The sequence below is a fragment of the Phoca vitulina genome, unplaced genomic scaffold (assembly GCF_004348235.1).
Source record: "Phoca vitulina isolate PV1807 unplaced genomic scaffold, GSC_HSeal_1.0 scaffold4, whole genome shotgun sequence".
Classification (NCBI taxonomy): Eukaryota; Metazoa; Chordata; class Mammalia; order Carnivora; family Phocidae; genus Phoca; species Phoca vitulina.
Genome location: NW_022589707.1, coordinates 64,022,196 through 64,036,545, shown reverse-complemented (window position 1 = coordinate 64,036,545; position 14,350 = coordinate 64,022,196). Strand labels below are relative to the sequence as shown.

The 14,350-nt window shown below is 35.5% G+C and overlaps 1 protein-coding gene across 8 annotated transcripts in view; it reads left to right on the top strand.

Moving 5' to 3' along the window:
- Nucleotides 1–14,350, top strand: part of AKAP9 (A-kinase anchoring protein 9) — a 196,304-nt gene that overhangs the window by 136,320 nt on the left and 45,634 nt on the right. For all 8 annotated transcript variants that reach the window (XM_032402194.1, XM_032402189.1, XM_032402190.1 and 5 more), the window contains 2 exons: nt 12,402–12,564; nt 13,817–14,029. In XM_032402194.1, coding sequence (XP_032258085.1) covers nt 12,402–12,564; nt 13,817–14,029 — 376 coding nt within the window. The remainder of the gene's footprint in view (nt 1–12,401; nt 12,565–13,816; nt 14,030–14,350) is intronic.

Here is a 14,350-nt window from a genome sequence, read left to right as displayed (position 1 = left end):
AAAAAAAAAAAAAAAAAAAGTTCTGTGGCTTTTTTTTTTTTAAAGATTTTATTTATTTATTTGACAGAGAGAGAGATAGCAAGAGCAGGAACACAAGCAGGGGGAGTGGGAGAGGGAGAAGCAGGCTTCCTGCCGAGCAGGGAGCCCGATGTGGGACTCGATCCCAGGACCCTGGGACCATGACCTGAGCCGAAGGCAGACGCTTAACTACTGAGCCACCCAGGCGCCCAGTTCTGTGGATTTTTGACTGTGCATGGGGTCAGCACCCCAACCCCTGCATTGTTCAAGGGTCAACTGTATAATATTTGTCTTCTGACAAGCACCATGGAAAATGGTAGATAAATCAGAAGTGATCCATGGTTTGACTTATTCCTGTAGGCTACTATAGAGAAACTTCCCCCCAAATCCATTAATATTGCCAACAGACAAGTGTGTGGAATCCACCTGAAACACTCATTTTCCCCAGGCCAAGATCACACCTCATCCCATCTGCTTGTGTGACCAGGTTTTGAGGTACAACAGGAGCCTGACCATGGCATTTTCCAAATTATTCTCAATTTGTTAAATACTAATATAGCAATATGTTATTTAGCTTTTACTGTATTTTAAGTATCAAAGAACAGGTCACAAAAACTTTGCCTAGAGCACTAAACAGTTTTCATACTGCAGTCTCTAAACCAGCAGCATCAGCATCACTGAGGACTTGTAAATTTAAATTCTCACTCCCCACCCCAGACCTACTGAATGATGGAGCCCAGCAACCTGGGTTTAAACGGGTTCTTTAGGTGATTCTGGTACACACTGAAGTTTGAGAACCACTCATCTAGAGATTATTAGTACATGTTCACATTATTCTAGCTGAATTTTGAAGTGTTCTACCAATATCTTAGATAAAAGGTTAAAGTGGTTGTTCCCTTTTGGTATAAAAATCAGGTATATCTTAGGTGAATTGTATTTTTAAAATAACGAGAATAGGAACTTTGTAAAACTTTCTTTTAATCCAAATTTAGTTCACCTACTACTCTTCCATGGATAGATGTTTAAAGCCATTGACTGCTTCAGAATATTCTCATTAATAACTAAAATTATCTTGAACATGATAAATATTTTTAACAGTTCATTAGATTGATACAAAACAATGTGTAATCACCTTTGTGAAATAACTTATATTCCATTTTTATTTTAATGTGTCATTATTTGGTTCTTCATAATGGTATAGTTCTCTTTTACCTTGATTTTTTTTTCACTTGTTATAAAAAAATTCTAGAACAGAACTGAGAGACACTGCTATAGTCTATTTGTGCTTGCAGTGACAGAGAAGTTCAGCTAAGTAGCTCTGCACAGCATACCCTGAGACTAGGAAAGAGAGTAGCATCTCATACTTTGGAGTCAGGTGGGCCCAAGTAAAGCTTATTGGAAGACTTGATGCTTGAGATGAATCATTCATTCATCATATTTATTGAGCACCTACTATATAATAATTGCTATTTTACATGTCAGAAGTACAGCATTGAACAAAATACACAAAATCCTTGCTCTTGTAGAGACCAACAATATGTAAACATACAGTATGTCAGGTGGTGATTATCTGCTGGGAAGAAAAATGAAATGGAGATAGAGCATAATGGGGGAAGGGGACATGTTATATAGGAAAATCAAGGAAGACCCCTCTGGTGAAGTAATATTCAAGCATATTTCTTGAGGAGGATTAGGAGAGACAGTCATATAAGTAAGTAGGGGAAGAATGTTTTAGACAAAGGACTAACAAGTGTGAAGGCCCTGAGGTGGTCGTGTGCTTGTTCTTTGTGTGGCTGAGAAAGAGGCCAGTGTGGCTGGAGCAAGGAGAGTGAGGAAAGTGGGAGATGAGGTCAAAGTGCTACCTGGAAACCAGATCACATGGAACTTGGGATTTAATTCCTAGTGAGAAATGGAGCCATTGTGTACAACTTTTTAACTTTTTATTTTGAAATAATTTTAGACTTAGAGAAAAGTTGCAAAATAGTCCAGAGTTTCACTCAACTTCCCCTAATGTTAACAGCTTGCATAATCGTATTATAATTATCAAAACTTGGAAAGTAAAACTGATACAATACTATAAACTGAAGTACAGACCCTTTGGATTTTACCATTTTTTCCCACTAAGGTCCTTTTCCTGTTCTAGGGTCCCATGTTGCCTTTAGTTGTCATGTTTTTGTCAGCTCTCTTCTCCTCTTCATTTAGTACCTGAGTCTTTGTCTTTTATGACCTTGATACTTGAAAAGGAGTGGCTAGTTATTTTATAGAGTGCCCCACCATTTGGATTTGTCTGATATTTTTTCATGATTACATGAAGCTTATGCGTTTTTGACAAGAATACCACAAAAGTGATGTGCCCTTCTCAGTGTATCATATCAGAGGGCACATGATGTCCATATGTCTTATTACTGGTAATGTTAATCTTGATTTCTTGTGGTATCTGCTGGATTTCTCCACTGTACTATTACTATTTTTCCCATTATAATTAATAAATTTCTTGAAGGAGGTACTTTGAGATTATGCAAATATCTTGTTTCTCCTTAAACTTTCACCCACTAGTTTTATCATTCATTGGTAGATCTTGCCTGTACAATTATTACCATGGTATTCTGATGGTGATTTTCTATTTTCCTCATTCCTTCATCTATTATAATTACTCTGAAAGAACTATTTCTTCACTCTCATTTGTAATCAGGATCTATACAGACTCATAGCTATTTATTTTTTTCAACGGATTATATTCCAATACTACAGTAATTGGTTTTGTTTCAGCTTTGGCATTGTGAACTCTTTCAGGTTGGCTCTTGTGCCTTTTTGAAGTGCTTACTTTTTTGAGCATTTGCACTATCAGAGGCTCCAGACCCATCTTATGTTATTCCTGCTCCAGCTCTAAAACCTACCACTGCTCCAAGGAAATTAGGGTCCTCTTATTAGATAATGATATTTAGAAACCAAGATCTGGATGCTGTATGAGCTCTTTGTTACTGAAGTGTCGTGACTTGTAGGTCCTCTTAGTAGACAATTTAAAAATATACGGGGTATCTATAAATACATACATTTATTTGTGTATCTCTATGTATATATAGTAAAAACATGAGTTCATACGTTACATCTAATTCTGATCCAGTACCACAACATTCATTCTACCCTTCCCCCCTTTCCTTTGTAACTTTGTTCTCCATCAGTGAGAAACCAGGCTCTCATTATCTGCATATTTTTACTTATTTGTTTAGCCCTAAAAACGCATAAAATAACTTCACAGTTGCTAGCCTATATCCCTGTGAAGAACAAATTTATTAGAGTACAGTATTTATGTACAGTACTTTCTGTCTTTAGCCTTATACGGTCAAAAATACTGTTTTTCAAAGTATGTTAGGTTAACTCTTCTCCCTCACCCTCTTCAATGTGGTTTTGTTTTCCACTTTTAATATAGTTACAATCATTTGTTACAGTTTTTATTCCATCTTGAGTTTCCCCCTTTTCTAAAAACTCGCAGATGATAAATTTCACTCTTTGTATGGGTAGTTCTTTTGGTTGTGACAGATGGGTGGTGTATGTATACCACCACAAACATGACACAGGATTGTTCCATCCCCCAAGATACCCTGCTGCTGTCTTTTGTAGTCAGCCCTCCTGCCTTTGGCAACCACTGGTTGCTTTCCATCCCCCATCCTTATAATTCTGCCTTTACCAGACTGTTGTAAATGAAATGACACATTATGTATTCTTCGGGGTCTGGCTTCATTGTCCTAAAGTACATGTAAGATTTATCAATTTTGTTGCATGTATTAAAAGTTTGTTCCTTTTTATAGCTGAGGAGTATTTTATCATATGGATGTAGCACAGTTTATTTATTTAGAGGACATACAGATTGTTTCAAGCTTAGGATCATTAGAGATTTTTGAGTAACTGACCTAACTTATATTTTTCAAAAGGATCGTTTTGACCACCTTGTCAAAATAAATGGGGGGAGGGGCAGCGGGGCGCCTGGGTGGCTCATTCGGTTAAGCATCTGCCTTTGGCTCACGTCATGATCCCAGAGTCCCAGGATCAAGTCCCATGTAGGGCTCCCTGCTCAGCGGGGAGTCTGCTTCTCGCTCCCTCCGCCTCTTCCCCTGCTCGTGCTCGCTCTGTCTCTCTCTTTCTCACTCACTCTGTCAAATAAATAAATAAAATCTTTAAAAAATAAATAAAAAATAAACTGAGGGTGTGGAGGAGTCTAGGGCAGAAGCACAGAAACCAGTTAGAGAAGTTACTTGCCCAGATATACAAGTTAGGTGGTAGAATTAGAATTCAAACCCAGGTACTGTGGCTTCAAAGTCTGTGCTCTTAATTAAGCTACTTTTACTGTCCTTTGAAAATGAGTGAATCACTTTGTCAATTACTGCTGACTGCTCATGTTATCCACAGACTAAGGAATAGATTTTGAAATCTGGGGTGTCACTGGTAACCTTACAAGAGCAGTTTGATGGAGTAATGGAGATGAAATTGTAATTCAAGAGAAAATGAGAGGAAAGGAAGTAAAGATTTAAAAGACGAGTAGAGATTAGGTAGGTAGGTCAAGAAGAAAATTCGTGGCAAAAGGCATAGCATATTAGTGTAAACCAGCATGATGTGTATGAGGACAGTGGATAGTTTTGTGTTATAAACATACAGGATGGAAGGTGGGAAACTGATAGAAGGTGAGAGTAGAGGAATAGCCAGTGGTCACATGTCAAAGTCCCATGTAGGCTAAGTTAAGGAGTTTTAACTGTATTATGCTATAAAGTGTGGAGAGTCTTTGCAATATTTTTGATGAGAAAATAATATCAAATTTGTGTTTTACATTCCTCAGGCAGTAGTATGATAGATGGATGGGCAGGAAGATGGTGAGGAGAGATACTGAATGCAGGGAAACAAGAGACACTTAGAATATTCCTGGTAAAAAGTGATAGAGATCAAGTTAAGGCAGGGGGGAAGTGCCTTTAAACCTTTTAGGAAGCTGAATTTGATAGAAATTGGTATGACTGATCAGATATAGGGGATGAGGAAGAGGGAAGGAAACCAAGCGTAAATCCTCGATTGACTGAGTTGCTGGTGTATTTCATTTACTGAGATACGGGATGCAAAAGAAGTGAGTGATGAGTTCAGTTTTATATAATCTGAATTCAGAATGCATAGAGGCAGTGTCAAGTAAAGATATTCACTAGAGTCTAGAGTTTTGGTAGAACTAGATTGGAAATTGTTATCCCTTTAAGACATTTGAAACCATCGTCTTTAGAGTGTGTACAGAGCTGTTTTTTGTGCTGGTAGAATGCTGACATTTAAAAGAGAATAAGCGTAGGTATGTCTACAGAAGACGTGGAGAATGAGAGGAGGAAAATCAAGAGAATAGTGTCATAAAAGCCAGATAAGGAGTGATTTTTCCAAAAGTTGTCAGTTACTATGGAAAATCATAGCTGCTGAGGATTTAGTGTCCATTGACTATTTCAATGTGAGTGACCTTGATGAGAATAGTGTCATAAAATTGGAAAGGAAAATTCAAAATTCAGAGAGTTGGAGAAATAGAGACAGCAAATTTTATGCCTACTAGCCATGAAGAAAACAACGCTAGCTTGAGAAGGGGAGGGTGTTTTTTTAAAGGTTGGACTAGTGTACATTGAGTAGCAGTGGAGAAGTTGAATATTGTAGGTCAGAATGGATGAGTTTTCTGGAGGCCAGGTCCTTGGAGTAGGTTAAGATGGAATCCAGAACACAGGTGGAAGGTGTGCCATTTGGATCAGAAAGACCTTCCCTCATTTAAGATTGGAGAAAGAGATTATTGCAGGTTATTGTGGGTTTATGTTTGAGATGGAGGAGTTTCATTGAAGTCTCCATAGTCTAAGTAAATATTGTCAAATATTCAAGGTTCTTTCTTTAATGACGTCGATTTATATGTTGTATGATTTTAGTAGAAGATGTATGATTAAGCCTTGTACTTAGTTTTAAGGTTTGGTTTGCTTTAGGTTCTATAGATACATCATGCTTCAATAAAAGAACTAATGGGCATTTTCTTTACTAAGTATCAGGGTATCTATCTTATAGACTGATTTCATAATATCTATTAAAGAAGCATTTTACTTTATGTATTTGATTTGACAAGTGATTTGCCCTAGAGTATGTCCACATCCATGTAATGATACACTTATTATGATGAATTGTATTTATCATTTGCCCAGACAGGCTACCATAAAAATCAGGCTTATATTCAGCCTACTGCAGTTTCCTGTTGGTTGAGAGAGCTTTCATTATGATATGAGGAAAAGAGCTTAGAGACTACCTGCAAGCCCTTAGAAAGGTAATCTCTTTAACATAGCCTGTATTCAGTAGTCTCTTTGTGATTCTGCAGAAAAGCTATCTTTGAGAGTATGGTTTCAGATTCTTGATTCTTGAATCAGGTAGAAAAAGAATTCATTCTGTTCCGTGAGAGTAGTCTTTCAGCAACTAGTTTTCCAGAATTCACAGGTACTATCAAGAGATACCTTTAGGCCTTGGAAAAAATTAATGAGGAACTTACTCCCACAGAATGATGATTATTATAGACAACTCTTATGAGTTTATTATCATTTTTGAGAATAATGGAACCTAAGCTGCATGTTCTATATTTTCTCATAAAGGGAGACTTTTCCTTAGGATGAAACAGTAGTTTAAGATTTTATCATTGTTAAGTTTTAAGCATAACTGTAATCCAAGTGTTGAAATGTATTTTGCCATTAGGTATTTCCTCCAGTGTGCTTATTATATATAGTAAGCATTGGTCAGGACTTGTCAGTTTGAGAGAAATGTTTATGGGCGGAAAAGATTAAATATCTTGACATTGTATGATTAAAGTAAACCTATTTAGTTTGGGAAACATAGCTTTATACCCCAATTAATAGCCTTCAAATATGCACTAAAATCTTTATTATCTGGAACCTGGGAATAATGAGCTAGTCTGGATAATTAAAAGGGTATCCTCCTAAAAATTGAAGTCATTTTGCTTTAACTGCTTTTGATTGTAAAAAGTTTTATCTGCTTTCTAAAATTAAAAAAAAAATAGAATACAATTTGAATTATTCTAATGTAATCTGTCTGAACATCAATTAATATACCATCAGTTACTATACTCTTACTAGGGGAGGTCTTTGCCCCTATCTTAAATCATCTTTACTGCTATTTTGAGTCCTTTTTACTCTCCCTAATTTTGCTCTCTTTTCTTTGTGGTTAGTTTCTTAACCTTGACTTACGTTCCTAGTTGTAAGTGGATATACTCTACTCCTATAGATTTTGGTTTTACATGGATGGAAACAAGTTTTACATGCTTTCAAAAATGGGGAAAAAATATAATTTGGATTATTTTAACTTAGGGTCACCTTTTTTAACATGAATTAATATAATATGCCATCAGTTAATATACTGTTGTCCTTTATAAGGACTGTTTGCCTCATTCTAAATCATCTTAATCTACTACTTTTTTGAGTCTTTTTCTCCTCCCTAGGTTTTTCTTTTCTTTGTAGTTAATTCTTACCTTGACCTGAATGTTTCTCTTTATAAAGAGATACTTCTTACTCTCAGAATTTTGTTTTTGCTTCAAATAAGAGAAATTGGATACTAGATTATCAAAATAAACTGTAACTCCCACAGGGAGCCAGGAAAGAGTATTTTGAGAACTATATGATATGGTTAGCATGGATCCTGTCAGTTCATAAAGCTGAGCAGCTAGGATATGGATGATTTTGTATCTGCTAAAGATCCAGAAAAATCATATTTAGCTGAACCAGTGTAGGGTTAGGCCTCCATTTTGTACAGATATTCAGACTTATTAACAGACTAACTGGTGGGCTCACAAAAAAAAAAAACATAATAAACAGAAATTTGTCATTGCCTAATCTAGAATTATAATAGGCAGCTGTCCCCCCCCCACCCCAGCCCCACCCCAAGCGTCTACCTGTAGATTCTGGGCTTTATGTAGAAAATTGCATTTTCTCTTCCCTAATTATTAGCCTATTATGAAGGCTTTGAGTGTTGACTCCTTTAAACAATTTTGTGTAGTGAAAGTGGCTATAAAACAGATTTTTGTTGATATCACCTGCTTGCCTTAGTATGGGTTTTTCCATAGTAGATAAAAGGTTTTAGTTTTATGGGTTTAGGATATTTAGTTACTGGACCAAAAAAAGGCACCACAATGAAAGCTCTTTCATTTATTTGAGGATCTTTTGCTGTTAAAAAGTAAGTTGTTCATCTTTTAAAATTCTGAGTGTCTAGTTTATTCACTGTTGCTGACATTTCTGGAGCTACCAGAAGATTATTATATGCAACTTGCGCTTTTTAGTTTTAGTCAGAGTTCCTAAGATACCTTAAGTAATGATATATAATTACCAAACATATTATATATAATGCAGCTTTTTAAAGAGCGTTTTTTTTTCCCCTTAACATTCACTCTGAAAACAATTCATTGTGGGAAATAGGTTATAACTGAACTATCTGTATTTACTTCTAGTGACTGTTCAAAAGAATGAGTATTATTTAAGGAAATACCAAAAGGAAATACTAAGTCTTCCAGAAATAATTATGATTATTTGATACACTTTAAGAACTATTTGGTAATGTGGACTCAAACCTACTTGATTTCACATTTTCAAATTAAAACAATTTTTTAGTAGGATGGAAAAATACTAGCTTATCTTAGAAACATTATAAACTTGTCTAAATACCCTTTTCAAAGCTCTGACGTGGAACTTGGATCCTGTTAGGCAGGCTTTTTTGTGGGCGTATTAATTCACATTCCACCTGTCAGTACCTATAGGTAAAGACATGAAACCACACCCTCTGTTCTGACCTTTTCCTCCGGGGACAGTGACTAGAATCGTTTGGCTCAGGGTGAAAGGCTATTTGAATAGCTCAGTTCAGAAGAGCTTTTACTTTTGAATTGAGTGAAGCAGCAAGAACAAGGGAAATAATGTTGCAACTACATTTCTCAAGACTGCTACTATGGAGATTTCAAACTTGACCTTCCCTGCCAGGTTCTGTTTGGAAGGCTTACTTATTTCCACAGATAAATTTGATACCGAAAGCAGTTTTATGGCTCGGCTACTTAGATATTTATATTTTCATTCTTCCATTCTTTAAAGAATTAATTATTCTAGTTAAAAAGGTGTTTTTCTGCTTTTATTTTTATTGTCTTTGATTTTTGTTTTGTTTCTGATGAAGACTGGTAGAAATGTAGTTTTTTTATAGATCTGTGTGTTTTTTCTTTTGTTGCTCATTTGTATGAATTGATGCTTATTTGATAGTACTAAAAAGAAATTTTCATACTGCTATGGTCTATCTTGATAAACTAAAAAGAACTTTTAATGTAGTGGAAAACTGTTAAAGCAAGTGAGGGAAGTTGGCAGCTGAATCTACTAGCATGGATTCTTACCATACCTATTTGGCAACTGTCAAACTCAGCGGCTCATGGTTGGAAGAACAAGATGAAGACATTTATGAGGTTGAATCTCGTGTGCCTTTACCACATCCTTTTCCTCTATGTGAACATTTGGATGAAAATAACTCTGTTATTATTAATACTTCTATTTTTCATTTTATTCATAAAAGAAATGGGCACATATTAAAGCTTATTTCTAAAATTTCACTGCCTACCCCTCCTTATTCAGTAAGTATAAAAAATTTGGTTTCTTATACTTTTAGTTTATACTTTCACTTTTTTATACATTTAGTTAAAAAACCTGTATAAATGAGAAATGAACTTTAGATGTCCTTAGTAAGGGTAAATGGAATAGAATCTTGTTTTGTTATTGTTTCATGTGTTACTACTTATTTATCCTGATATATTGAAGAGCTAAATTTGGTCTAAGAGCCCCAACTTGGCTATGTTTTTGATTCCAGAAGGCAGAGTGAGATAGTATTACAGTTTTCCATGCCAGGCAAGCTGTTTAAAAAGATCCTGCTTGTCCTTAAGAATCTTGCTTTTATATGTTTATGATTCCAATCCTGAGTAAAAATGGAATGATTATATTTGAGGGAATGAGCATTGTGGTACTTAAAACAGCTAAGTCCATTGAGCCAATTAGAAAATGTTTACAATCATATGGTATATTGGCTATAGTTCCAGACAGGGAAAAAGAAAATATGGATTCTAATTTTAATTTTCTTGTTAACTCATAAGGAACTGCTTTTTAATATGCTTACTAATCCAGTGAGGAAATACTGTTTTCTACTTTTTATGTGAAATGTATTTTACAAAAATTAAGAGTATTTAGCATAGTTAGTATTTCAGGTTTATTTAACATGTAAGTATGTTTTGAATGATTCACTACAAGTTATTCAGTATAACTACAAGTTATTCAGCGCTTTTTATGACTTTCATGGCTTTAATTGTAATACACTAGCTAATATTTAACAGGCCAGATGGTTTTCAGAATAGTTTTGTTACCTCCTCTGAAACTTTTATATTAAAGTGACAGAATATTTATTGATGTTTTATACTTACTTTTAATGTAATAATTTTCTTAACTTATTTAGAAATACTGAATATGAAATTTTTATATATTTCATATTGTTAGGTATTATACGTATTAGGAATAAATCAAAGCAGGTTAGAAGAGGCTTTTTAAAGTATGGAGTATTTAGATGAACATTTGAAGGGAATCTCTTATTCCAGTAAAGTATGAGCGCCATTTGCTATAATAAATGAAATTTGTTTGCTAGCTTTACTAATTTGATTCTTCTAACTTTTTAGTTTTGTTTTGTAAAACTGAAGTTATTTCTTGTGGTTTTATGGTATATATTTAAATGCACTTTAAGGTTGCTTTAGATCTTGTCAAGAAGTAGTACATTAGAAGCAAAAACTTAATTTTCTTAACTAAATCAAGTATTTATTTTGTTGTAAATGCTAAATGCCTTGTTGTGTTTGTACAGTAAATTTGAAAAAGAAAAAGAAAACAACTCCTGTTCTTTTTAGTGAGAGCTTTGAACTCTTAGAGATTTCATGTATTTACCAACCATTTTATAATATACAGAAAAAAGTGACATACCTACATATGTGGAAGCAATTGATATGTTTTAAAAATATAGGCTGTGACTGTAAATTCAGAAGAGTAGCTATATATAAATTAGTTCTTTATGGTTATGTTTTTTTACTATAAAAAACAGGGGCGCCTGGGTGGCTCAGTTGGTTAAGCATTCGACTCGATTTCGGCTCAGGTCATGATCTCAGGGGCCCCACGTCAGGCTATGCGCTGGGTGTAGAGCCTGGTTAAGATTTTCTCTCCCTTTCCCTCTGTCTCCCCACACCCCCATGCTTGCTCACGTGCTCTCTTTTAAAATAAAAATAAAAACAGATAAGGAGATGCTGGCCGTCAGAAGCTCAGAAAACTAAAGCAGAAACAGTGCTTTTCTGTAATTTCTTGGAGCTGGTAACAGTGATCACTGTTTTCTTAGAGCTTTGGCCTGAGTCTGTCCTTGACCGTCATCTTTAAAAATTGTGTAAGAATATAGTCATGCTGATAACAGCATATTAAGGAGGCTGTATTTATGAGTAATTATGGGTAATGCCTCTGTATTCTAAGGTTTTGAAAATAAATTGAATATTCATAGAGAGTCCTGTAGATGTTTCATAGATGGACAGAAATATAAAGCTTTTAGTTAAAAATGGGTTATAATAATTTCATTTTTTTTTTTTTTAAAGATTTATTTATTTATTTATTTGAGAGAGAGAGAATGAGAGACAGAGAGCATGAGAGGGAGGAGGGTCAGAGGGAGAAGCAGACTCCCTGCCGAGCAGGGAGCCCGATGCGGGACTCGATCCCGGGACTCCAGGATCATGACCTGAGCCGAAGGCAGTCGCTTAACCAACTGAGCCACCCAGGCGCCCTATAATAATTTCATTTTGTTGTGCCACTATGATTTTGTTAATTGATGCCATTACATTAAGCATATATTAGTTCCCCATAGTGTATAGCAGGGGTCCACAATCAATAATAAATGTTAAATATAAAAGATACTAAGTTTTTCATAGACTACAATTACAGAAAATTCTTCAGAAAATACAAAAAGAGCCTATGTGTCATTAACTTTATACCTCTATGTGACAGAATACAGAGCTACTGTTGGAAGTGGTTTATTTCCAAAAGAAGCATTTTTTTTTGTTTAATAAAATTAGAATACATCTCTTATGTAAAGTTGTATGTAGCTAATCTACTTGTATAGTGACTTTTTCCACCTACTAATGTTAGCATGCACTAGAAATATTAACTGGCCACAGTTCAACAGTATGCCTTTATTTTTATTTAAAAATCTTTTTTTTTTTTAAGCTTTAGTGGGGAATGACATTGGCCTTCCCACACCTCAGTTGTCTTATTTCATGTATGCTTTCCCTCCTTGTTTAGCTTGAACATGCAAAAGTTACACAGACAGAGTTGATGCGGGAGTCATTTCGACAGAAACAAGAAGTAACCGAGTCCCTTAAGTGCCAAGAAGAGCTGCGAGAGCGCCTTCATGAGGAGTCCAGGGCCAGAGAACAGCTGGCTGTGGAGCTCAGTAAGGCTGAGGGTAAGCAACTTGCCATTGGCAGCTGAGGGTGGAAAAATTTCAAGTTTAAAAATAGAGATTTTTGATGCAAGCCAGATGTGGACATTACCAATCTACTCTAATTTAGAGTGACCACTGAAACGTAGTTGTAGTGGGTCTTCAGAATTTCTCCAGGCAATTTTAAGAACTGTATATATTTTTAATTATTAGAAAGAATTTAATAGGGAGCGCCTGGGTGGCTCAGTCGGTTAATTAAGCATCTGCCTTCAGCTCAGGTCATGATCCCAGGGTTCTGGGATCCAGCCCCATGGCCTCTCTGCTTAGCGGGGAGTCTGTTTCTCCCTCTCCCTCTCCCTCTGCCGCTCTACCTACTTGTGCTCTCTCTCTCTCTGTCAAGTAAGTAAAATCTGTAAAAAAAAAAAAAAAAAAAAAGGAAAGAAAGAAAGAAATTTAATAGAATTACAGAGCGCATTGAAAGTTTTGGAAAATATAGAAATAAATGATAGTGGGTACCTGGGTGGCTCAGTCGTTAAGCGTCTGCCTTCAGCTCAGGTCATGATCCCAGGGTTCTGGGATCGAGCCCCGCATCGGGCTCCCTGCTCCGTGGGAAGCCTGCTTCTCCCTCTCCCACTCCCCCTGCTTGTGTTTCCTCTTTCACTGTGTCTCTCTGTCAAATAAATAAATGAAATCTTAAAAAAGAAAAAGAAATAAATGATAGTGATTTGTTACCATAATCCTACCATCCTAAAGCAAGTCTTGTAATTTAGTGATGAAAAGACTGACGCTAAGAGATGTTAATAAGTTGTTCAAGGCCACCATTAAATGGTGATGCCGTGCTTTATGCCTCGAAAGCCTCATGCTGTTTATATTCTGCCATACTGTTGTGGGTGTTGGCCTTCTAGAATCACTTAAAATATCAGCTTTCTCTAGTATATTTAAAATGTGATTTGGTTCAGAAGCATCTGATTTATATTAAGCTTTCCAGAAACCTATTTATATCTGTGTAATAAAGTGAGTTACACCTACATGATGCAATACATTAGTATAGCAAAATAATGGAAAGTTCAAAGGAACTTCAGATTTAGGCACAAAGGTTAACAAGAAAAAGATTGCTTTGAACGTACCTACTATCAGCAGCAGCAGATTCATTCAAAACATTTAAAATGTTGGAATGAAGTTTTGCTAACAGTACACCTTTTATTATTTATATAACACCAAATGGTAAGATTTGAAATAAGTTATAATCCCATTCCCTGTTAATTTTATCTTATAGGTGTCATTGATGGCTATGCAGATGAAAAAACTCTTTTTGAAAGGCAAATTCAGGAAAAAACTGATATAATAGATCGTCTTGAGCAGGAATTGTTATGTGCAGGTAGTAGATTACAAGAGTTGGAAGCAGAGCAACAGCAGATCCAAGAAGAAAGAGAATTACTGTCCAGACAGAAAGAAGCTATGAAAGCAGAGGCAGGCCCAGTTGAACAGCGTATGTATTTTTGGACTTTGTATATGAAACATTCCTTAAAAGTTCAAGTTGGCTCTTTTCCTCTTTCATTGCCTTTGTTTGTGTATTTTATATGGGGATTGAAAAATTACAAGAAAATCTACCTCTCTGGTAAATGTTCATTAGCCAACCATGTAGAGTCAGGGATGTTTTGTTTTTTTTCTTTTTTACTTTGGCACATTTTAACTGGAAAAGATAATCCTTTATTCTTGAACTTCTCCCTTAAAAGAAAGGTACATATAATGAGGCAGGATATTTTTTAAACCATGTAAGATTAAGTACTTTTAATAGCAGAAAGGCAGC